The sequence below is a fragment of the Bombus pascuorum genome, chromosome 2, assembly GCF_905332965.1.
Source record: "Bombus pascuorum chromosome 2, iyBomPasc1.1, whole genome shotgun sequence".
In the NCBI taxonomy this organism is placed as follows: domain Eukaryota; kingdom Metazoa; phylum Arthropoda; class Insecta; order Hymenoptera; family Apidae; genus Bombus; species Bombus pascuorum.
In genome coordinates, this window is record NC_083489.1 from 14,210,858 (window position 1) to 14,234,631 (window position 23,774).

The 23,774-nt window shown below is 40.5% G+C and overlaps 5 protein-coding genes and 1 long non-coding RNA gene across 11 annotated transcripts in view; 3 read left to right on the top strand and 3 right to left on the bottom strand.

Annotated features, from left to right (window-relative positions):
* Window positions 1-87: 87 nt before the first annotated feature.
* On the top strand, window positions 88-3,936 carry LOC132916659 (protein scabrous-like). Its single transcript, XM_060976857.1, has 3 exons — window positions 88-762; window positions 877-1,216; window positions 2,015-3,936. The coding sequence occupies exons 1-3, from the start codon at window positions 533-535 to the stop codon at window positions 3,563-3,565; spliced, it is 2,121 nt and encodes a 706-aa protein (XP_060832840.1). The 5' UTR covers window positions 88-532; the 3' UTR covers window positions 3,566-3,936.
* A 267-nt stretch (window positions 3,937-4,203) lies between these two features.
* LOC132904678 (zinc finger protein 14-like) lies at window positions 4,204-5,767 on the bottom strand. The gene is made up of 3 exons (XM_060955367.1): window positions 5,561-5,767; window positions 5,143-5,334; window positions 4,204-4,997 (listed from the first exon to the last, which is right to left on the bottom strand). The coding sequence occupies exons 1-3, from the start codon at window positions 5,714-5,716 to the stop codon at window positions 4,236-4,238; spliced, it is 1,110 nt and encodes a 369-aa protein (XP_060811350.1). The 5' UTR covers window positions 5,717-5,767; the 3' UTR covers window positions 4,204-4,235.
* A 276-nt stretch (window positions 5,768-6,043) lies between these two features.
* On the bottom strand, window positions 6,044-17,890 carry LOC132916679 (SCY1-like protein 2). 5 transcript variants are annotated; one of them, XM_060976887.1, is made up of 18 exons: window positions 17,873-17,890; window positions 13,889-14,170; window positions 13,653-13,787; window positions 13,337-13,558; window positions 13,103-13,223; window positions 12,933-13,019; window positions 12,697-12,842; window positions 12,433-12,563; window positions 12,216-12,330; window positions 11,932-12,077; window positions 11,685-11,838; window positions 11,338-11,578; window positions 10,847-11,015; window positions 10,516-10,697; window positions 10,362-10,418; window positions 10,028-10,266; window positions 9,381-9,667; window positions 6,044-8,685 (listed from the first exon to the last, which is right to left on the bottom strand). In XM_060976887.1, exons 2-17 carry the CDS (start codon window positions 14,039-14,041, stop codon window positions 9,401-9,403), a joined length of 2,565 nt encoding a protein of 854 aa, XP_060832870.1. In that variant the 5' UTR covers window positions 14,042-14,170; window positions 17,873-17,890; the 3' UTR covers window positions 6,044-8,685; window positions 9,381-9,400. The 5 variants fall into 5 exon arrangements, with proteins under 5 accessions (XP_060832870.1, XP_060832868.1, XP_060832867.1 ...); XM_060976885.1 differs by lacking the exon at window positions 17,873-17,890 and adding an exon at window positions 15,697-16,664; XM_060976884.1 differs by lacking the exon at window positions 17,873-17,890 and adding an exon at window positions 15,697-16,664 and having other exon boundaries at window positions 13,889-14,454.
* LOC132916678 (triple functional domain protein) overlaps window positions 6,044-23,774 on the bottom strand; it is a 51,909-nt gene continuing 34,178 nt past the window's right edge. Inside the window, exon 29 of one of the 2 annotated variants that reach the window (XR_009660165.1) lies at window positions 6,044-6,411. The gene's annotated coding sequence lies outside the window, so the exon portion shown is untranslated. Of the gene's footprint in view, window positions 6,436-23,774 lie in introns of both variants that reach the window. The other variant, XR_009660164.1, reaches the window with a different exon arrangement.
* On the top strand, window positions 9,523-10,315 carry LOC132916689 (uncharacterized). Its single transcript, XR_009660166.1, has 2 exons — window positions 9,523-9,647; window positions 9,962-10,315. It is a non-coding gene; the product is annotated as an uncharacterized LOC132916689 (long non-coding RNA).
* Window positions 18,190-22,843, top strand: LOC132916684 (DDB1- and CUL4-associated factor 11). The gene is made up of 10 exons (XM_060976899.1): window positions 18,190-18,768; window positions 19,240-19,348; window positions 19,447-19,693; window positions 19,800-19,946; window positions 20,040-20,221; window positions 20,310-20,402; window positions 20,504-20,750; window positions 20,829-20,984; window positions 21,072-21,178; window positions 21,315-22,843. Exons 1-10 carry the CDS (start codon window positions 18,689-18,691, stop codon window positions 21,477-21,479), a joined length of 1,533 nt encoding a protein of 510 aa, XP_060832882.1. The 5' UTR covers window positions 18,190-18,688; the 3' UTR covers window positions 21,480-22,843.

Here is a 23,774-nt window from a genome sequence, read left to right on the forward strand (position 1 = left end):
ATATATACAAGTTTTCTCTGACTCGATTTACTTTTCCTGTTTTCATTAACCGTCTTACAACGAAATTCGACGCGTGGTAATGAAATTGACTCGCAACGTATGGCCATGTGGACATATAATTTCTTAATCGATAAGTAGAACGCCGTTAATGATTCGTGAAGATTTCGGCCGAACCGAAGAATGTTGAGCGGTAAAGGATCGGTAACGGTGTAACGAAGGCGGCACAGCTTGCAGGCACGAGACAATACGTGGCCATGGAGCACGTTGACTGCGTTAGCAAGCGGACACCTGCTCCTTGTGCTCTCTACCCCCAACCTTTCATGGGAAGGACGATATAAAACTGGTAGGGCGGCTGTCGGTTAAGTCAGTGAGGTTTCGGTGGTCGAGTCGGTTACGTTCGACGTTCGACGATCGCAAAAGAAAAAAAGTTATCGTCGCGTCGATTCGCAAGTCATATCTAATAACGAAAGAGATCCTTGTAGTTGGCCGATGCTGTTTCACGTTCGATGCTGATAACGCGATCAGTCGAAGTATGAATAGGAAAGATTGGCTGTTGTGCGTAACGTTGGTTGCGATTGTTACCCGGAAAGAAATTTACGGCGATGAAAATGTTTCCGATGCTATAAGGTCGCTACGGGAACAAGTAAACGCTCTTCTCGATCATCGACAACAGGATTACAACGCTCTCGAGGCAAGCTTGAAGCGTGCGATCGAGAAAAATACAGAGTTGTTCGTTCTAAAGAACGAAATCAAACAACTGAGGTAAAAGAAAATGTTTGTTGGTTTGTTGTTGTTGCATCGTGCGCTCCATAGCTGGTCGATTTCCAATTAACGAGCAGGATCTCTGCTCTGGTGGTGGTGTGTTCTCGTTCTCAGAAAGGAAGTGATCTCTCTACGTGGCGGTAACGGGAACGAGGCGAAAAACGAAAGGTTGCGAGTGAGATGGCTAGGAAGCGCGGTGACCGAACTTCAAGGGGAAGTTGCCCAAGTTCTTCGTACGAGAAACGCGAGCGAAGAACTTGCCGAGAGATCGAGAATGAAAGGCGAGCTGTCTCTGTTGAAGGGAGACGTAGCTGCGGTTGGAAGAGGAATTGGAAATCTCGGCGGCAGAATCGCCAAAATCGAAGCGATTCTCGGAACGATTCGCGTTGATATCGCTGCGATGAAGGAACGCTTTAGTCTGTTGTTTCGCACCTGCGCCGACATTGCCAGTCAGGTAACGTTGCCGCGTCCCCTCTTTTTTATCCTTCTCCTTTCCACTTCTACTTTCTCCCGAGCTTTACATTTTTCTTTTTCTCTCTTTTTCCATTCTGCCATCCTGTTCATTCTTGCGTCCGCCGCGTGGCCACCTGCTCGTGTCCGATCGATCGCACGCGCATCTGCCACTCTTTCTCTTCCTTTCCTTTTCTCTCTTTCTTTTTCTCTTACCATCTTCTTCGCTTCCTACCAACCCCACCCCTTTCTCCTCGTATCCCTGATCGCAAATGCTTGTGCGCTATAAGTACTCACATACATATACTTAGTTACCTTGTTTTAAGACAGCTGCAGAAACGCTGTAATTCGATGTACGTAAGTATTATACGTATATCGCGTCCATCGTGTACGTAGAATGCCGACAAACCGAAACACCTGCTGTTTCCAGCCGCTTCGTGCGTCAGCCAATCCAAATCGATTTCAGTGGCAGATCGTTCCATCGTCCTGCAGCTGCTCTTCAAAACTTTCGTCTTTGTTTTGCTTAGCTATCGGTTTCATTTTCATCGGTCCCTTTCTTTCAGTCCCTTTTACATTCCGCCCTCTTCTCGTCTTTTGTATTTTATTTCCCATATCTTCTCGTATATATTCTGCCTCTCGTTGTCGTTTCTTTTCCTCTACGCGATTCTCTGCAAATTTCTGACAGATTTTCGTCTACTCTAGAACGAATACTAATGAAACGTGTAGAACTACGTTACGCGGATAACAACACGATACTAATTGATAATGACACGTTAATAACACGATATAATTTGAATTTCAGTTGAATTCCATGCAAATTGAGGTAAAGTCTCTTAGATGCGAATCGTTTTCCACTAATGCGGCAAATTCGGTGGCTCAACGTAATGGAGGAGGACCAGGAGAAGAAGAAGCGGAAAGGAAGACGAGAACAACGGCAGCAGCGGTATCGTCGTATTTTAATGGAATGGGTACAAGGGATAGCGATCGCGAGACTACAGCTGCCGCGTCTTACAGCGTACGATCCTCTCGGCGCAGGTTCGCGAGAAAACACGGATATTGGAAAAGAAAGGAGGAGGGACATCGAACGCGACTGGACGATCGTTTAAAGAGTCTGGAGCATAAAATTTTGTTGTCGGCTCGGAGACGAGCGTCGTTGGAAAAGCGTATCGCCACGTACGAGAATCAAGAATGGACGAGTTTGAGCAAACGAATAAAAAGCTTGGAAAAGGGTCACGTCGAATTGTCACGGAAAATTTCAAATGTTACCGAGAATGGATTTTTCACGAAGAAGGTGAATGAATCGCTTGGCTCACGACTGATCGACTCGTTGCGAACTCTCGAGGACGCTATGGAAACAAACAACTCATTCACGAGAAGAGAATTGACACGGCTCGATGTAAATGCCGCTCGAAAAGCGGCTGAACTTTCGTTAACCAGGGAAGAGCTAAGCAATTTACGTCGCACCGTGCAAGCTTTAAGCGTAAGCGCGTCTAAGCTTCAAGAGAGGAGCGACAAGCAACAAGAAGCGATCGATCGATTAAACGGTATCTATTCGACGACTGATTTTCAAAGATACTTGTCGAGTATTGCGTCGGATACCATAACCTCAAGCACAACCACAACTGCTACCACCATCTCGTCATCATCGTCGTCGTTGTCGTCCGACAACTCGTTGTTCTCGAGTTTCGAACACCTGGAGGATCGATATCATTTAATTGGGAAGAATTTGACGGGCGATTGCGAGCAAACGACAGCGAACGAACCTATGGATGGCCTGCGACTTTCGGAAGCAGGCAAAGGAGGTAGACCGATGTTGGTGTTTTGTCGCGGAGGTTGGATGGTGATAGCGCGTCGTATCGATGGTACTCTCGACTTTGATCGAAACTGGAACGATTATTCCGTCGGGTTCGGTTCTCCGGTTAGTGAGTATTGGATCGGCAACGAAATCCTTCACAGGTTGACCGATCACGGTGACAATTGCACCAGCCTTCGAATCGACATGTTGGACATTTACGGAGAACGTTGGCGCGCGGAATATCAATCGTTCAGGGTCGAATCTGAGGAGACCGGTTACAGGCTAGATGTTTACGGGTATTCCGGAAACGCAACTGACGCTCTCTCTTATCAGAACGGTATGTCTTTCAGCGCGAAAGATCGAGACATGGACGCTAGCACGACTCATTGCGCGAGAAACTATCGCGGCGGATGGTGGTTTAGTCGATGTCAGCACGCCAACCTCAACGGCAAATATTCCCTAGGTCTCACGTGGTTCAGATCGGACACCAATCGATGGATGTCGATCGCTTCATCGGAAATGTCTTTACGCAGAAACTCTGATTGTCGATCCCGATAGCGTTTTACTTGATTTGATTCGATTCGATATCGAACCAGCTTTTTTTTCCATACCAAAGACTTTTGTTAATCGTCGCATCGCAGCTGCTCGTTTGCTCGTAAGCGGTCCAGATACTCGAACTTAAACGATAGATCGCCGGGGTACGCTACCTCTTTAATTATTATCGTCGTTATTATTCGCGATTTTGTCCCTTGGAAAATGTTCTTCGTTCCAGCTATTTCAACGTCTATATAGCCCTATATGTATAATCGTCTACGAAAATAATCGCGAGTCAAACCAGATATCGCCATGATTAGCGTTCTAGAAAACTGTTATTTCGATACGATAACAGTTAATTATTCCCTTGTACGAAATAAATAAATTACTTTTTCCTCTGGTGTTTACTTCTTTACTACTTTAACCATCTTGAATTTTGCGCTACTATCTTGTGTAAGTTGTTTCTTTTCCTTACTGGAAATCCCCCTTCCCTTTGTATCAGTGCGAAAGAAACGAGTTTGCTCTTTAATATGCATCATTATCATTATTATCATCATCGGAATGCCCAAGGATTGGAATCATAGTATCGGAATGCGGTGCCGATGTTGATGAAATTCAATAGGGTCGGGTCAGAGATTATCGTTCTTTTATACACACGTGTGTATATATATATAATTTATTTTACTTATATCTTCTACTTATTCTTACATCGTTTCTTATGAACGAACAAGCTGCCAGAACTTGCATAGGAAGCACCACATGCCTTACAAACATATGGTTTTTCTCCCGTGTGGGTGAATACGTGTTCCTTCAAATATTTGTGTCGATAAAAAGACTTGCCACAAATTTCACAATGATAATTTGCCTCGCCGGAATGCAGTCTCAAGTGATATTTTAAACCGTTCGAAGAGGCGAACGTTGCGCTACAAAACTGACAGACGAACCGTTTGTCACCCGCGTGAATTTTCTCGTGTCTTTTCGCGTAACTGGGAATCACGAATCTTTTACCACAATATCGACAGGGATAAGACTTTACGGCATCATGCGATTTCAAGTGAAATCGCAGTCCAGATTTCGAGGCAAACGTTTTACTGCAAATGTCGCATAGATACCGTACTTGCGTCGCCACGGACGTCGCAGTATCATTATCGTAACTTTGCACGTTAAACACGTTACCGCCAGCGCCATCGCCACCGCTTTCTTTCGACACGCGATTTTCTTCGTTGTTTTCGCGTTTTCCTTCTTCAACGTGACATCGCTCGACATGCTGACGTTGCGACAATCTCGCTATCGTTTTTCCATCTGCTTTTGCATCTTCGCCACATACGATTTCCGATTTCCGCCAAAGATGCGTTGAATTCGAATTTTCCTCCTGTTCTTCTTCGAATGTACTTTGCGCTTTCGAGTCGGTCGTTTCGGGTCTCGTAGTACACGCATGCTTTACTACAATGCGATCCTACAATCACGACACATTAGAAAAGCATTAAAATCCGTGATGTGCACCGTCTTCTATATAATTACCAAGTAGTCTTTTAATCGGTGCTTTCGCAGAATTTCCAAAAATAACTTGTATTAAACTTACACAATATTGACTAAGTAATAATCTTACTTACCGAACCGATTTTCCAATTGGATTCATTTATAGAAACTGATTTGTTTGCGCGGTACGATTCGTACCGTAATCTCAAGACGCGGTCCGATTTTCTGCATTGTTCGCGAAATTCGAATGTAACGGCTATCTTCCCTTCGCATTCGCGGCAAATCGTCTTTGGTAATCTGTCGTCTTCGAACAGCTAATCCGAATATATGCGTATATATAAAAAAGTTATAGACGAATAGTGCGTCGTAAAAGCGTATCATGTGTGTATATATATATGTAATTACGTATAAAAGCATCGTGTATCAAACATGTAAAACGACGAAAAATGAGAAAGAAGAAGAAAAAAGCAGTGATCGATGAAGCGGTGAAGAAAGAAAGAATAAAAATTGTAACGTAAAAGATATGGGGAAACTACTTACCCTTATGGGACAGCAATCTCGAATGCGAGAACGCAACTGTTTCGAGGTTTCTCCGTCGTCAAATATCGATATTAAACGATTTTCTACACGAAGGCATAACCTACATGTTCCACTGTTCGATGTGCAGGGTTCCGCGTAGTTTACCAACTGGTTCATCCTTTCTGTTATTGTCGCTGTTGCTTTAATTGATACTTGATTTAATTGGTAATTGATACGATAAGGTTATTCGTTCTGATACTCGTTTCATCAAACGTACGACACACTCGCACACTGTTTCGTGATACGTGAATCTTGGTTAGGGAGGCGAAGCCGCGTATCCACCGTTTCACCGTTTATCCCTCCTGCTGTAGCCCAGTAGCTCTTCGCTATTCAATATTTCATTCACAAATTTCGCGTTTCGTTTCATTAACGATTACTTTGCTCGTGCCTCTTGTTAATCTGTAGTATCCGGAACGATATAAACAAGGTGGAAGATACATTAAATCAAGTAGCATCGTTTTTATTATGGTACATCCTTCGAAAGAGATACACGAAATATACATATTTAATAACGAGAACGGACGATCGAAGAACGGACTAAAGTTAGTCGAGAAAGGAAGTCGGTTGCGAAAGATATCACGGAGAATGATCGATCGCATTCGACACCTAATCTCGATAGGAAATCTATTGAGCACGTTACTCGTTGCGTGTATTCGCATTTACACATAGAAAATTACAGAATACAATGATAACAATAATGACAATGGGAACATCGTAATTGATCGTAAACGGCGAATTGCTCGCGTTAGATTTCGATGCAGTCGATCTTCGATACATGCCTACCACGAGATCCCGTTTCTTCTCAACCGTTACTGGTATATCGTATCGTATCGTATCTAACAATAAGTAGCAATACACTCGCGACAGTTCCTCAGTCTCACAGTCACCCCACGGTATTGTCACGCTTTCGTCTGCATCGAAAAGGGGTGTATGATCGTTTCAACTTTTAAACGGTTCACAGCCGTTCACCGCGTAAAATCGGAACGGTCAAAGTGGAATAGAATAGACTTTAGGAAGAAGGATGGAAGAAATAAAGAGAAGGGAATATAGGTGAAAAATGGAAGAAGCGACAAACAACACGACAAAGTGGACGAAGGAAAACATTCGATGGGAAGAATAATACGGTCGACATTATCGATCGACGACAGGTACTTACTTACTTACACACGACAGGTCAAAGAAATTTACGTTCTAGAATTGGAAAATTTCAATATTCGGCGTAGCTCCGCAATCGAATATGATTGTCATTTTCTGTTTGTACGATACAGTCGCGATACTTGGAATACGTGAGATCGTGAGACTCGTTTTTTCGCCGATAAACCGATGATGGCCGAAGCGATATTACACGAACAAATGTTTTCCACAATTACAATTCCGCCAATTAATTATTAAGAGATGATTCGCAGGGACGCAAACATCATTCCGGCCAATAAAATTCAATGGAATTCGGTTTAAAAGTGGCGTCAACTTTTTCGCGAGTTCTCGATCTCGATGATGATTGTCAACGATTGTCCAAGATTGACCAAGATTGTCCAAGATTGCCGAAAATTGCCCAAGATTGTCCACGCAGTTCTATCTCAACGATACTATTCGTTTCTGATCACGCAGATCGTGATCTAGCGAACGAAAACTAGTTCTTAGCGCGAATCTTAAGGACACTTTGTTTTCTAGTGCCGCGTCATTATCCAGAAAAGCAGCCAGTCTCCTGCGATTTGCCTGCTATTACGTTCCTAAGTACTCTTACGTTTAACTCTTACGTTAACGTTAACATATTTATCCTCTTCTCCGTTTTTCCATTCTCTTACATTTTCACGATTCTACGCATATCGTCTCGTACACTACACACGCACACACCTGCATACGTTCCAAAATATGCTATAACAATATACTTTTTATCGAGAATTCAACAAACAAACTTCCAACGCGATCGAGGAGAGGAAACGTCGCCAAAGTGGAGATATTTAAGCTATCACGCGTACAACTATGCATGTTTGATATGTATACATGTGCATCGAAATACACCTAGTTGCAACATCTGACATTTTTGCACGACACTTTTACACAAACTAAATTTTCCAACTCTCAATCGCTTTTATCAGATTGCAACACACAATTTATATCCTATACAACGTGTTCCTATTTTTCATCGACGTTTGTTACGTTGTTTGCGTACGTTTTTCCTCCGCCATAAGCGAATGCAAATAACGATAAGTTTGCTTACTAGTAATAAGAGAATAAATGAAGTTACTTTTCTCGAAACGATGTACAACGAGATAACCTGTTATTATTTTCCAGGTAGTGAAAGCAGTTAAATTTTCGCTTTCAACGTTACATTTACAAGAAGTGAAATTTAGAGAAAAAGCGGATGCATAACATGAAGAAATTGATAGTATTACCTATAATTGACTTGGAATAGTCGAGATGACTCACGCATCGTGTTACGTAATTAAATTTGATTGTACTTGCGGGAACATGCATGGAAAAATGCTTTTCTCTTTTGGAGCGCCTTTTAAAACGCATTTACTTTCGCCACTTGGTCGGAAGCTCGCGTTACTTTCAACTGCACCGACTCTACGTGCAACGATAGGCCACGTATTAAACACATTCGTTCGTGTTTTTTCAGAATGTCTTAAACGATTACACAGACAAATTGACAACTATGTTTTACTTATGGGATTAGGCCACTTTAGAAGGTCTCGAATAAATCGATATTTTCTGCAAGAAATCAAAGTCCTTACTCGTGCTACTACGTTTCTACGGATGACCGATAGATTTTAGGTCCAAGTATATCCATCTCAAGAGTAAAAGTTATTCGACGTACGTACGATACGACTAGGTACATACATAGGATGATGTAACGAGATCGATCAACCAAAAGCCATTTCTCCAACTTCAACGAGATCCCTATCAAATTATTCTTATTTGCTGCTGTTTACCTTGACTGCGTCGCGTCGTGTCGCGCGGACGGTAACCATCAGTAACTAGCAATTAGTAACTAGTAACCAATTGTTCGTTATGACAATGGGTACGCGGTATCCTACGAAGGTCACGGTTCAAGCGTCGAACTGTTTGTTGAAGAATTGGTACTGCAACGAAACAAAAGACAAGCGTATAATTACCGATGTTCGTTGTGCCATCGAAAAATGATACAATATGTTACTTTGCTTCGTCGATTTCCGAAAAATCATCCACGATATATACATGATATATGCACGCGATACAAGTAGCTGCGAAGCATTGGTGCTTGTACATACATATATACGTAAATCGAAGGAAATCGGAAGATCGCGAACAATAAAAGATTCGATAGACTATGAGTAGTAGATCAGAGCAGGCAATCAGAGAAAGGTAGGAAGGAATAAAACTGGACGAGCGAGCGAGCGAGCGAGCGAACTAGTGAAAAAAGTAATGAAAGAAAAAGAGACAGAGAGAAAGAAAGAGAGAGAACATGGGAGAAAAGTAGGATAAGCAGGAATTGTCCGTTTGCTGTAAGAAAAAGATATGTATATGTTTTTGCTCGACAAACTATCCAAATTGCAAAATGCGCCACTACGTGAATATACGTAAATACCGTGAACGATGTTCACTTTACGTCGTAATCACAGAGATGGTGTTCCTTTTTCTTTCTTTTTTTCTCTACTTTTCGTTTCTCTTTTGAAAAAAAAAAGAAGACACAGCGTACAAGAACGATAGACATTATCGATCTACGAGTCGCATATTACTAAAGAAAAGAAAAGAGAGCATCGGCGACGTCTTCGGATAAGCTAGTGAATATTCTTACGCTGCAGCTGTAACGAAGGGTCAGTGGAAAGGCTGTCCCGGTAGCTGGAGTAATGGAGAAAGTGTTGGTGGTTGTGGTTGTGGTGGTGGTGGTGGTGGTAGTCCATTGAGGTTGAGGCAGATGGGGGGTTGTTGTCTTACCATGCTGGAGCCAACCTGCTGTAGAAGTCCGGTCCCTTGCTGAGAAGACGTCGAAGAAACGGACGGACGCCTCGAACCTCGTATACTGTTCATGCTTGAACTAACCAAGTATGGCACACTGCTACTGGTAATCGGCATTCCTCCACCCTATCGAGAGAATCACATCTTTACTACTCCCTTACTGAAACCCTCCTTTCTTTCTCTCTTTTCCCTCTTTTTTCTCTTTCTTTCTTTTTCTTTCGTTGCTTTTCCTTTCTTTTTTCTTTCTCTGCCCCGTTGCTTCTCTACAAAAGCTAGTTCTTTCGTTGCTTTTCCTTTCTTTTTTCTTTCTCTGCCCCGTTGCTTCTCTACAAAAGCTAGTTCTTCTTACTTTTTATGATAAACGGTCAATTTATTTGTTGGTTTATTACGTTTTATGTATTTCCTCTTATCTTTTCCTAGTTGAAACAACGAACCGAAAGAAAAAAGGATAACAGGGTAAACGATAGGATGATAAAGGTACGATACCAAGGGAGGCGATAAATTTATATTAGATCCTCGTCGATCTTGAGGGCCGGTACTCGAATGGCGCCGGATTGGTAATCCATCGCCGGGTGTAACACCTGGAGAACTTTCGCAAGACGGTGCTACCCGGATTTTCGGTGTCATCAGAGTGTTGTCCGATAACCGCCTGCTCGTAAAGGTATTCGCCACTTTCAAGAAATTACTGTTGTCGTTGTTCGAGGACGAGAACCATCTGAACATGGCTGATTCGAACAATGTTAAAATTATTAAAGAACAACGTTCGTCTATAAAGGAAGTAGTAGAAAGTATCATTACGCGTACGTGAAAAATCACTTACTTATCATCGAGTTCTTCCTCGCCATGTTTTCCGCCGAAACCGTCGACGACATCGAATCTACGAAACAGCGAGATTTATTATAAAGTCACGCGACTTGCGATTCCACCTATACACTCATTTCGAACGTGATTTGCTTCTTTCGTGCCATTCTTACTTGTGCTGTTTTTCCGAGCCATGTCTTCGGCCGAAGAAGTTTTACGTTGCTCGATCCGTAAGTTTGGTATGTTGAAAGGCGCGACGTACATATTATCCGTACTATGTTGATGCCGTAAACTTCGATATCGTTCCGGGCTCGACAACGACAGATTGTCCAGGGTTAACTGATTCCTTTGATTCCTGTTCGGAAGGACAAAAAAGCAAAGGAAACGACGAAACAAAAACGAAAGAACAAACGAAAAAATGTGTAACAGCGATTATCGATGCTTTGTAGAAATTTCGCAAGTTATACGTAAAATCTATATTATCTGTAACAAACGTTTCATCACCTTTCGATGTGATTCAGCATATCTTGTAACACCTTGAGAAGTAATTCAAATTGGTCAAGAGTCAGTGCCGGGTTGATAGTATGAGGTAGCAAAGAAGGCATCGCTCGAGTAGCCATCCAGCTGACCGAAAGTCCGTACTTTTTGTCGGTTAACATCAATCTGTAAATCTCTGTCGGAGTCGAATCGTAACCTTGGTCTCAGTATCGAGTATGCATCAATCAACAACAACAACAACAACGAGGACGATCGTGGGTATGCAAGTGCATCGTATACGCATACAACCCCGTTTAAAAGTTTCAGAATAGTCGTTGTCTTTATTACGTTACATATTCATGTATATGGCTGTGGATCAACGCTGATTTGGTTACACGTTATCTATATGTACACAGGTATAAAGCATGGACGCGATTTTTATTCGAAACAACCACTATTCCAAGAGCTTAAATCGGGGAAGAAGGATGCGAACTTACTTATGTACCGTGTGTACTTACGTACAACCCGAACGATTATCTCCGGTTCTTGAAGCTTTACATTGAACAACAACGGTAAGATGCAATCGATGATTTTCTGCTTCTCCAACCGATTTAAAATGCAGGGGATCACGTTCATAAGTACTCGGGAATCTATTAAATTTTTTTCAAACGCTTGAAGGAGTTTCGGCAGTACGATATTTCGAACGGACTCATCGTCTATGTAGTCGGTCACGTTCGATACAGCTACGAATGCTGCGGTCTACGAACCATTTAATACGCATTACTTCTTTTACCTCTCCTTTCTTCCATTTTTGTTTCTTCTATTCGCTTTCTTTCTTATTTGACATACGCTTGTGTACACATACCTGTACTTGAGTAGTTGAATTCTCGAAAGATGTGTATAACATTGGAAGTACTTCACCTTCTATATATTCTCGAGATGTTTTCATTAATATCAAATGCAAATTTTCCAACAGCGTTACCGTACCCTGAATCGATTTCCGATTCGAAAAAAGCGACCTGCGCGACGATTCCATTCGCCAATTAATAATAAATAAATTCGCGAATGAAAAGAGAAAAACCGAGACGGAGATATTTTTATATAATATTTACCGTAACGATGGAAATACAATTTGATCGTACTCCTCTTGTGTACTATTCTGTACGATGTAAAGTACCGGTTGTAGTACAGCCGATTGCACTTCTTGACTTTCCAACTCAGTTTGTAAATACGTCCAGATATGTTGATACCAAAGTTTCTGTTGATTCAAATATATTGTTTTCATATGGTGTTTCATGTCAAATATCATTTATTACACCACGTTACGTTATATCGTTAGACTATATTGTATTCCGTTATACGTGAATCTATTTTATATGTATACTATTCGAATTACCCTTGGTATATAAGGCAATATTCCTTTCAAAGTAGTCGTATAAAAATGCTCTTTCTGCAATACGTCTTTCATTTTGCTAACGTCAAGAAACTGAAGCGCATATACCGGTGGGTCTCTGCAAAATGAAAGCAAAGTGGAAGATGATTTTGCGTAGAATAATTACAATATAAATACAAAGGACGTGGAATGTTCGTTCGAAAGAAACGTATTTACGTACTGAAAATATTTAATCATGGATAAAACTTGAATGGTCGGCCTCTTTTCTGGATCTACGTGTAACAGTCGGGAAACAGCTTCTCGTAGCGGAAGAGGAACTAGAGGTAGTATAACCTCAACTTGTTCTTTCAGCTGTGGTAATGGAAAAGGAAACGGCGAACAAGGAAATAAATAGTTAAATATATCAGAAAAGAATGAAAGACACGCGCACTGATAGCTACGAGATAATACGAGAACACTGTACTACGTAAAAAGAGTTGCTTACGTTTTCCAGCTGTTTCAGGTACTCGGAACAACTATGATTTCCTTGAATCAACGGGCGTCCTTGGTTGAAAATCGCACATATCGTCATACCAAAGCTGTACATATCGCTGTAGAAGCCTCCCACTTTCTTTTGCTGCACTTCCGGAGCTGTAGCGTGTAAACGCGTTACGAACGCAAAGAAAAAGAAAAAAGAAAAAAGCAGATGGAAGAAAGATCGGAATATTCTTACATTCTTACCTATGTAATCGAGATTCGGCTGCGTCATTTTTGGCATGCGGTTAGTCCAAGGTTGCAATGGTATCATCGGTACTTCGTTAACTTTTTCTACGACAAGAAAAAGCGAACGAATCGCGAAAGATCGTATCTCGAAAATTGCGCGTCGAACGAGATCGTGCGATCAGACTCACCGATAAATTCGAGCCCTGACAATTTCCAAGTACCTCTTTTGGTTATTATAATACTGGCAGGACAAACGTTCCTATGAAGAACTTTGCAGGTTCCGTGAAGAAAAAGCAGAGCCTCCGTGATCTGAATGAAAGAAAGAGGAGAAAGAAAAAGAGGAGAAAAAGAAGGCTATTATTATTATTATATAGTACATGACATGAGTATAAATTAGATTGAGCCCGAGTCGCGTTCCTCACCTGCAACAACCCATATTTGATTTCTATGTCGAGCAACTCGTATTCTTTCGCGTACGTTGCACGATGACCAGCGACCGAGGAAGTTTGTTTCGTTACGTTACTCGACGATTGACCAACGTTATTCGCTTGTTGCTCCTGATAGGCTAAAACGTTGGCAAGACTAGCCAACACTGGTTCCGTCGCGAATGCCAAACTATCCGCGCATTCCTCCACCTTGAACGCCTAAACGGATAGATATTGAGGAGCGACGATGATTTTTCGTGCATTTGTGAAAAAAAGCGTGTATCCAATGAAAACAGAGGCAGAGATCTCTTACTTGTAATATCTTTGGATGAGAGAATCGTTCCATTTGTCGTGCTCCATTCCGTAAAATTTCCGTCACGGTCTCCTTTCGTTTCGGTTTGTGCAGCTTGTCAACCGATCTTTTGTCAAAGAAAAATATCGACACTTCCTAAAACGAAAGAAAAAGAAGCAAGTAAACGGGCAACGACGAGGGGAAAAGAGTGAGGGAGGGGAAGAAGATGGATGCTGGTCGTTGAAAAACTGTATTACCTTTCGATCGGTTTTCGTGTATCCGTCGTATATGCGCCAAGCGTTTTCGGGGCCCGCGGTAGCCGATTGTTTACCGACTTCGTATAAATTTTGAAGGGGATTCGGAAGTATTACGCTCGGTGTCGAGCCACTGCTTTTTGACTTGGCAAACATAACGACTTTCGCGTTAATCTTCAATGTTCATCGAATCACCTTGTTTAATCGCTTCGCTCCGGCCAAATTTCTCAACTTTCAATTATCCTCTTCCAGTCACTTGCTTCTCCCACGGGTACACCTGCTGGACTATCAAGCACAAACGTATTCTTAGATCGATACATTTTTACTCGCTATCGCGAGTCAATATCGACGACAACGACGACGATGACAATAATGGCGGTGATTTAATCGATTATTCTGCGTGTGCAACGATCGATATACATCAACTGGTATTCCAAGAGCAACATTTTTACTAATCTGCCCATTCACAGTCTTTTTCTTTCTCTCGTAAATTCGTCTCGCGGCTCCTCTCGTTTCTCCTTACGCAACTCCTTATCGATTTACCACCTTGTACCTTCGTAGGCAATCCTCTATACATATTGCACAATCAACGAGTATAACTCGAAAGATAAATCGAATTGGATCGCATCAGTCAGATTCGTTACGTTACGAATGATCGCGCAATCAGGAATAAACATAATCCGAACAGGCTAACAGACATTCGAATTAGGCACAGCTGTCAAGAGGAGAGGAATCGACTTCCCACCTTTCCATTTATTCTCATCAATTCGTTCTATTTTCTATTTCTTGCTTCGATAAATATAATTGGTAATATGTCGCTATTGCTGATTGCCATTTGCCGTGTATAATAAATGGAAAATAAAAACAAATTCGAGGACTCGATGATTTTTCCTGAATTTTAATTCGATATTTAATCAGTTTCGGAAAAATTCGCAGCAAGTTTAAAGATTGACTAACAACCATACACACACATGTATTATCGATTCGCCAAAGACAAGACAGAGACAAAGTTTGTTTCGGTCATGGACGGTAAGAGAAAGCAAGATGCTGTCACGCAAAATTTATCACATTCGCACCGAGCAAAGAATTGTAAAGAATTGGAATCGATTTCAGGATCAGGATGGGAAGAGAATAGCGCGTTTCACGTACGAGTATGTCGTTTTTCTCGAATAACGGGTAACGGAAAGAAACGAAGCGAAACGTCGAGATTCGTTTGAGCGCGAAATGATTGAAAATCTATGATTTGATCTGTAATTGAAAATCTATGATCGTGTCGGTTTCGAACGACAATACCGAACAGATGGTCGGAAAAGTGGTTGTCAAATGTCAAAAAGGGCAGCTTGAACGTTTGTCGACAACCAACAATGGTAGTTAATTAAAGTAGCGGATTAGTCGGCGATTCCATCTAGACCATTCGAGCGACTGTGGCCAACTGAAACACGATTCCTCTGGCACAAATTCGCGGGGAAACTCGCGATCGATTAGAGTGTAATTCGTCTATTGTTCGGTCAATTATTCAAAAATAGCGGTAATACGTCATATCGTTAGTTAAATAACACCGTGTTAATAGAATCGTTGGTTAGCTTCGATAAAACAGCAGATCTTGGAACGGCGAGAACAAAATCGGACAAAGTAGAAAGAAAAAGAAATCGAACGAGATGGTAAGAAGATGAGAGGGGGAGTGAGACTTTGGGGGAGAAAGGAGAAGAGAGAGAGAGAGAGAAAATAAGAAGAAAAGAAACAGCGCGAAAATGATTGGTGAAAAACGAGGAAAAAGAGCACAAGGTAGCTGAAGGTTTGGAATGGCTCACCTGTTGCCGACGACAACGGGAATCGCGTACCGCGTATAGAAGCACTATAAGCATGAAGAAACTGAAAGAAGGGTAATGCGCGATGCGCGGTGGCTCGGAGCACGCGCGCGCCGCGCGATCCTCGCGCGAGCAATCCAAAGGAACAGTCGGCCACGATTGACGCGTGGCTGCATCACCACCGACACAGATATAAATTTCAACACTGCTACCGATAATCGGATCCTTCGCATTTCTCTAAACTATTCTTCCTGCGCTTCGCTTCCGATATTGCACATCTCGACAACCGTCCCACTAAGATTATTCTCTTTTACCCAAATTTCTTTATTTCTTCCTTTCTTCGTCTTATTCATTTTGGTTTTGTTTTGATTCTGTTTCTTTGTTTTCTTTTCGTCGTGACCACCGACCACGTAGTAGTCGTCGTTTCTTGTTTTAACTGTTGCTGCTGCTGATCTTGTCCTTGTCCCTAATTCTAACCCTGTTCTCGTCTTCGTTCCCATCTTTGTTTTTGTCTTCTATTTTTGCTAGTAGCAATAACGATGTAAGGTGATATTCGCACGATAGCCGATAACGTTGATACCGTGTACGTTTTCAATCTCTTTCTTCTTCTTGTTTTCATCGTCTTCTTCATCGTTATTGTTGTCATCGTCTTTGTCGTTGTCGTCATCGTCGTTGTCGTTGTCGTCATCGTCGACGTCGTCGTTGTCTTCGTTGTCGTCGTCGTTGTCGTCATCGTCGTCGCGACGTGCGAATTAACGTTGTCGGCATTCAATAGGAGAACGAGAAAGTCGCAAGAAAATAATAAAAAGACGCATGCGCGCCCTCCGATCCCGGCTGAGCTATGGCTTTGCCCACGACCTCGGCTCCAGCTTGGTTCCGGCTCTGGCCAGGGTGTAAGCCTCTGCCTGGAAATTATAGGTTTGGTAGCTGCAGACTGCAGGTAGCTGTGGGTCACGGGACACCGGACCGGAGACCGGGGTTAGGGGATGTCATAGCTTGCTCCGAAGGTAGGGGAAATTGACTGGTCGGTAGGGGTTACCATATGTCGCAACTTACGGTTTATGGATTACGTATTAACTACAGATTACAATTTGTAAGTGTGAAATGGCAAGAGATCAGAGGGCGCGACGGAAAACAGGGAACGATTAAGAAAAAGTGAAAATAGTTCTAGTTCCTTCTTGTGTATTATACGTATATGTATATGCATATAATGTATTAATATGACTAACTTCTCTATACATACGTATGCGTGTATGTATATTATACGTTACAGATTTTGTTATCGATCCAACCGTTTAAATCTGTGTTTTATACGTGTTATTAGAAAAAAATATATATTACATTTGCAAGTTTTCGGTATACCATGTTGTTAAAGATATATGTAACATCTGTTACATTTTCTTTTCATCTATGCGAAAACCGCGTCGTTTTCACCTTGTTAAAATACGTAGATAAAGTACATATTTTACTGAAATTTGCCCGTTTTTATCTACCGAGCTTCCAGTTACTCGGTCGGCATTACCAATCATTGATATCATTGATATTTATATCAATATGGATCGCGGCCATATTGCGGCTTTAGTATATAACGCCACTATCGTTCGTTCAGTGTACTTCACTCTCCTGTACTCCCTTTCGCCCGCGCAACACATTGTGTCCATTATTGGCAAAGTGTTCATACTGAGAGGGTAAAGCAGAATACAGGAAAATGAAGTATATTAGCGAACGATAGTGACGCTACATACTAAAGTTACCATACATCCGCGATCACGCGTTATTTCACGCGGCATCGTGGGATCTCGTATGCATAGTATATGTATGAGTGCTCGTAATCCATTCCATTAACTGTATCTAACTAGATCAAGTATAGAATGAACATGATATTATTTGGGATTTTGTGTCTCGCATTCTGAAATACGATCAACATTGGAATCACATTCGATTCAATCTTAGGGAATATCGCGACACACATTCTGTTATCGTTCAGGGATCTATACCGGAATCAATAATATCTCGTGTGACACGATAATAGCAAGGGGGTAATAGTTAGGTTGTTAACTGATCCTCAAGTCAAAACATGGAACATGAAGAAGCATTGGATGTCAGGTCTATTCTGTATTTAGCCAATGGCTATGCACCATGAATGTTTTGATGCGCATAGAAATCAAGTTGAATTTACCTGAACAGGAAAGTTCAGTGACTTATCTTCGATCAGCGCAATTTAAGCGCTTTCCGATCAGTCCTCGCTCAACTTTTTAAACTCAACTAGTGACAGATCTAGTAAGCGTAATAAATTTTCTGATCCTTTTCATTTTCTAGTATCGTTATGACATTTATCTGTAATGTTTATCCTATCGTATTCGTCCTAAAAACCCAATAGTTAGAAATGGTTCGCTACTCCGAAAAGATACGTTCGCAAAATTCGGAAATCACTGGAACTCGTTATAAAATTCCTTCTTTTTATTTGACTGATGTTCGATACGTAGGATATCTGAATCGGATATAGAGTTTTTTACTTGTAATGTTTGTGAACGTGCTTGAAAATGTTCCAAATTAATTGATGCCTAATGTCGAAATTTCAATGTTCGCAAAACAACGTTTAAATACGTTCCAAGCGCGCCTTCGTCCTCCTCCCCCTTTAATTTTTTAACCTTTTTCCTTTTCAGCCTCGTTCGCTCGATGAATTCGATCTACACATACTCTACACGAACACAATACACATATATGTGTATGTGTTATTGTCGTCTGGCAATCATAATTGCAATCTATTACTTTTCGAATAACAACTTTTTCTTTTTCCATGTGTTGCAACCGTTGAAGAACAAGATATCACGATCCGTTCTCCTCTCCCCTCTTCACTCCAAGTTCTCACGCGCTCTCTCCGTTCCTGTCATCGTCTGTTTCAACTGTCATAGTCACTGCACTAACGCCATCAACCCTTGGACGTTTTCCTTGTTTGCTTTTAGACCGTAAATAAGATTCGTTTACACGCTGCATGGGAGGCATTAATTCACGGAATATGGATATTGAACATGATCCAGGACTTGCTGCTGTCTTGCAATATCTAATACGCAGGTTGGTTCAATGTTATCTCATAGGCGAAAGGTTTAGTATCATTGTGGATCTTTCCTATGAACGTGTGGTATACGTATGACCGTTGATAGAAAGAGACAGGAAAGGCATAGAGGTTCCACAGAAAAGAGAAGTTGAAAAAATGACAGAAGGATAGAGAGAGAAAATGAACAAACGAGAGCAGGAGGAATTCTAACCTCTTCCTCTAATTTGTTATTATTATATATCTCGATAGATCCGCGCTACGATAATTCGCTTTTGTAAAAGCGAAACATTCGCTTTCTATGAGAAAATCGTACCCCTTTTTACCCTATCTGTCTCTGTTTTCTCAAGATAATCGACTATTTTCATCTGTCTTGTCTCTTTGGATAACCTAACCTTCTCGTTCACCGTCCCTTTAGTCTTTTCTCGAGCAAGCAGTTCAGCTCCCAACAATCGAGATTATTAACGGATTTCCGTTCTGGAATGTTGCAGCGGTCAATTACATATCATATCTTCGGATCATGATGACTCGGATGAGGAATACGCCGCAAATTCACAACCTCCAAGAATTACGTCTTTGCCAAATACATCCAGGCTAGATGTTCGTTATTTAGAAATATGCGGCTTACCAGCCGTTACTTTCAGTTGTTGTTTCAGATTCTATCTTCTCCTCGTTGTCGTTTTCTTTTTTGTTTTTAGAAAAGTGAAATAAGTCTTGCTACAAAGCAAGCATGTGGATTTATAGATAATATTGATAAGCGTAACCTCTCTGTCACATCGATGATTCAAAGAAGAGCCCTAGGTCCTAGTTTTAGTACAGGTGAACGATGCAGAATAAGTAGCAATTTTTTACCAAATAAGATGCATCAGGTTGCTAAATATAATACCAAAGCATTTTGTGGTTCTTACTCCAAAGATGGAAGATTTTTCTTAACTGCCAGTCAAGGCAAGTTACATACATTGAAATTGTCTTTCTATTCGGAGCAAATCCTCCCTCCGTAAATCGTTTAAATTTTTCACATTATCGAATCTAACGTTCTATGTTTTAACAGACAAATTTTTACGTCTTTACCGAACACACGATGGAGATTTTGTACAATTCAAAACCATTCCTGCACGTGACGTAGGTTGGAGTATCCTAGACACAGCGTTCAGTCCCGATGGGAATTATATCGTTTATTCCAGTTGGTCGGAATGTTGTAAGTATTATAAGTATATAGTATGCTGTTGAAACAATACAAATCGGTTAAGTTTTTCTTATCATTCCTTGTCTCTTACTTTCTTTATTCCAGTATATCTCTGTCCCGTTTACGGAGATTCGAGTGCCCAAGAATCCTTATCGTTGTGCCCAGAGGATCGACGATTTTGCGTATTTTCGCTTGTATTTTCTAGCGACGGTCGAGAGATTTTAGGTGGAGCAAACGATGGTTATCTTTACGTTTATGATAGAGAGTGTCATCAACGCGCTTTCAGAGTATGTGTCTGTATATTATTATCACAAGTTAGTGTTCCACCATTTATTGCTTACAAATTTTTCTTTTTTCTTTTTCCTGTTTTTCTAGATCGAAGGTCATGACAACGATGTAAATACTGTTGCTTTTGCGGACAATACTTCTCAAATCCTATACAGCGCTGGTGATGATGGCCTCTGCAAGGTGTTTATCACCATTTTATGAAAGCAATTATACATATACGACACACGTTGTAATATAATATATCCCGTACATTATGATATATTTTCTTTTTGATTTATTAGGTTTGGGACAGAAGAACTTTGAACGAAACTGATCCACATCCCGTTGGAGTACTAGCTGGTCATATGGATGGGATAACGTATATCGATCCACGTGGTGATGGCCGTTATTTGATTACCAATAGTAAAGATCAAACAATCAAGTTGTGGGACGTACGTGCATTTTCCGATCATAACGGAGAACAAAATACACGTAAAGCTGTTGCAAATCAAAACTGGGATTATCGATGGCAACGAGTACCAAAACGACGTTAGTAAAGAATAACTCTACCGATTATCGCCCAGTATGTCGCAGTATTATGCAAAGTTTTTTACGTTTCCGTTACAGTGCATAAAGCGAGAAATATGTTGGAAGGTGATACCAGCATTATGACCTATCGTGGTCACTCCGTTCTTCAAACTTTAATACGTTGTCATTTCTCACCTTCGTCTATTACGGGCCAAAGGTATATCTACACCGGATGCGCTGCAGGTCGAGTAATAAGTAAGTTTGCACTGTGCTTGTATCAGAATTCGAACGATCACGCGAATTTTGCATTAAAGTTTATCAACGATTATTAATTCTTTTCAGTTTACGATGTTTTGACGGGTAGGATAGTTAGTAGTTTGGTAGGACACAAAGGATGCGTGCGTGACGTTAGTTGGCATCCATTTCATCAAGAAATTGTTTCAACATCTGTATGTATTATATATTATACATATTTCAGTTTTATATGTAGATATTATTATGTACATCTAAATATAAATACTAATAAGCAGTGAGATGTATGGATGAGAATGAGGAGTACGATCGAAAGAAAACATTCTGTTTCAGTGGGATGGTGCAATTGTTAGTTGGCGATATGCAGGGAAGACATCACTCGATAATTCCGATTCGGAAGAGGAAACTGACGCAGAATCACCTCCGCGTACTTTAAGACGAAGTCAACGAATAGCTGCTCAACGAGCAGCTAAACACAGCAGAGCAGTAGCGTGTTGAGTATCGTAAATGTCAACTGGGAAATTAAAAGTTCTCGGGAAATCAGTCATTTCGTTCCTACGAGAAAAAAGTTAATAATGCCTAGTGTTTGCGGCAGAGCAATTTTGTATCGGTGACTATTGTTACTCACTGAAATTCAAGAGACTAACTGTTTCTACAAGACTGAGTTTTCACTGAATATACGCACCATTTCAGAATCAATGCTGCCATTCTGATATCGGAATAATAGTGCGTCATCAAACCTAAACGCATATTTCTTAGACAAAAGACGCGGGCACGACAGCACCGGCTATGTAACTCATTCTCGTAGAACCGAATTTCTTTTTATTCGATATTTAACGATTGCTTTCTTTTATATTAAATCCAAGTGGAGGAAATTTTTAGGCGTTATTATTTTCTACCGCAAAGTGGGTAATACACTGTACGGACAGACGAACACACACACATATGTATATATGTCTCTCTGTATGTATATATGAATGTATGTATGTATGTATGTATGTGTGTACGTATGTATGTATGTATGTACGCATGTACGTATGTATGTACGTATGCATATATGTATGTATGTATGTATGTATGTATGTATGTATGTATGTAACTATTGCTTAAAAGTGTTGTTTAAACTCGGGTCAGGAAAGCGTCTTTGTTACGAAGCGAAGGTTTTTCTCCATCTCTTTGTTTCTCCTTCTCCAATAATTCCCCTTCTCTACCTCCCAGCATCCCTTCTGCCGATAACCAGCTGTTTAATTTATCATCTCTTTGTGTCTGGTTCTTCTATTTTAGAAATTTGAGAGGAGAAATATCTTTGATTCGTATCGCATTATAACAGTTCACTAATTATAAGTTTCTATTTTAATCTTTGTCTGTGGGGAGTAAGTTATTGTTATAAAAATACAAACAACATTTGCTTTTCTTGTTAAGAAGAAGAAAATTATTATTTTTCCTCCATGTAATCTCTTGTACGAATAAAATTATGTATAATCTTATGAATGACGAGAAAATGAGTACGACAACAAACGGAAGTAAAGAATATGCAATGAAAAAAAAAAAGAATAAAGTGGAGAGAATTTGTAACTGGATATAGTTTGTTTTCAAAGTGACCAAATGTGGAAAAGATGTTGTTGTGTACATTTTTCGATGTACGTATTTTACTAGGTATGTTAAACGTCGCGCACGATTTTCCAAAAATGTACAGATATACATAAATATATAGAAACATTATACAAACACTTCACATAAATCCATCTACACACGCATACACACACACATTTACAGACCTATACTCTCGCGCGTGTATATATTTAGATATACATACATTATGTTATATTAAACATGTATACTAATAAATTACTAGAAAATAACGTCTAATTTCCATTCTTCATGGGGGAGTATCTTCTTATGTGAAACGGGGTAATAAGTCTCCAATGCCAATAAGGGAAAAACAAAGATATATGTACTCGTTACTTTATTCATTGCTCATTGCTGATCGCTCGTGCTGTATGAATTTGATTCATTGTTCTATCGAATACGTCATTTACAGTTAAAGTACAATAATAATTACGTGGAATATCACGAATTTTGTAAGTTTTAATCAGAAAAGATAATCGAATAGATTTAATAAAATCGTCGAGAACGCACATGTTACTTTTCTGTTTAGGTTTTGCGTGTGTGTAATAAGCGATATAAATTTGATAAAAGAGAAGGAAATCGCCAGTGATGAGATTTTAGAAGAAACCGTAAAAGAGCTTCGAGCTCTGGTTCTCGTCCATCTATAGGCATGAAATATAGCCGTATTTGGAAGCCAGAATAGCGGCTGACTGTCAGCTGCAATGCTTATGAGATTCTTTTGCAACTATGCCTTACCGAATAATTATATTGGATTGTGTTTTACGATTAGATTTTATGTCACAGATATCCATACTGTATCATGTTTTCCCCTTTCCCCCTCGTTCTTCTTCTCATCGTCTTCTCGCGAGAACCAGATCGCTTTCGTTTCTCAATTCCTCTTGCAATCTGTCTGTCCTACTTCTCTTTCCTTTTTTTTTTTTTTCGTGAAATGTGGTAAGGGATTTTCTGCTTCTGATAAGAGATCTCGACTAATCCAACGTACGTCTACGTAAATCTAATAAGCATCGTTCCTCGAATGCGATAGCATACGAAATTGCAGGCATTAATGGCATAGCATATCTTGGTAACAGCAATATACAGTAATTATATTATATTATATCATATTATATTATAATTTACTTGTTATCCACTAAAATAAAGAAATCCCTGTTTCTTGTTCTTCCC

Excerpts from the sequence above, each read along its gene's own strand:
- LOC132916679 (XM_060976887.1), bottom strand. The coding sequence starts at position 14,041 with ATGTTTGCCAAGTCAAAAAGCAGTGGCTCGACACCGAGCGTAATACTT. Across the intron at positions 12,843-12,932 it reads GCCGAATCTCGATTACATAG|CTCCGGAAGTGCAGCAAAAG; the intron begins GTAAGAATGTAA and ends TACACGCTACAG. Across the intron at positions 12,078-12,215 it reads TATTGCCTTATATACCAAGG|AAACTTTGGTATCAACATAT; the intron begins GTAATTCGAATA and ends TTGAATCAACAG.
- LOC132916659 (XM_060976857.1), top strand. The coding sequence starts at position 533 with ATGAATAGGAAAGATTGGCTGTTGTGCGTAACGTTGGTTGCGATTGTT. Across the intron at positions 763-876 it reads AACGAAATCAAACAACTGAG|AAAGGAAGTGATCTCTCTAC; the intron begins GTAAAAGAAAAT and ends TCTCGTTCTCAG. Across the intron at positions 1,217-2,014 it reads GCGCCGACATTGCCAGTCAG|TTGAATTCCATGCAAATTGA; the intron begins GTAACGTTGCCG and ends TTTGAATTTCAG.
- LOC132904678 (XM_060955367.1), bottom strand. The coding sequence starts at position 5,716 with ATGAACCAGTTGGTAAACTACGCGGAACCCTGCACATCGAACAGTGGA. Across the intron at positions 5,335-5,560 it reads GAGATTGCTGTCCCATAAGG|CTGTTCGAAGACGACAGATT; the intron begins GTAAGTAGTTTC and ends TATTCGGATTAG. Across the intron at positions 4,998-5,142 it reads TCGGTTCGGTAAGTAAGATT|GATCGCATTGTAGTAAAGCA; the intron begins ATTACTTAGTCA and ends TCGTGATTGTAG.
- LOC132916684 (XM_060976899.1), top strand. The coding sequence starts at position 18,689 with ATGGGAGGCATTAATTCACGGAATATGGATATTGAACATGATCCAGGA. Across the intron at positions 20,751-20,828 it reads GCAACGAGTACCAAAACGAC|TGCATAAAGCGAGAAATATG; the intron begins GTTAGTAAAGAA and ends TTTCCGTTACAG. Across the intron at positions 20,985-21,071 it reads CGCTGCAGGTCGAGTAATAA|TTTACGATGTTTTGACGGGT; the intron begins GTAAGTTTGCAC and ends AATTCTTTTCAG.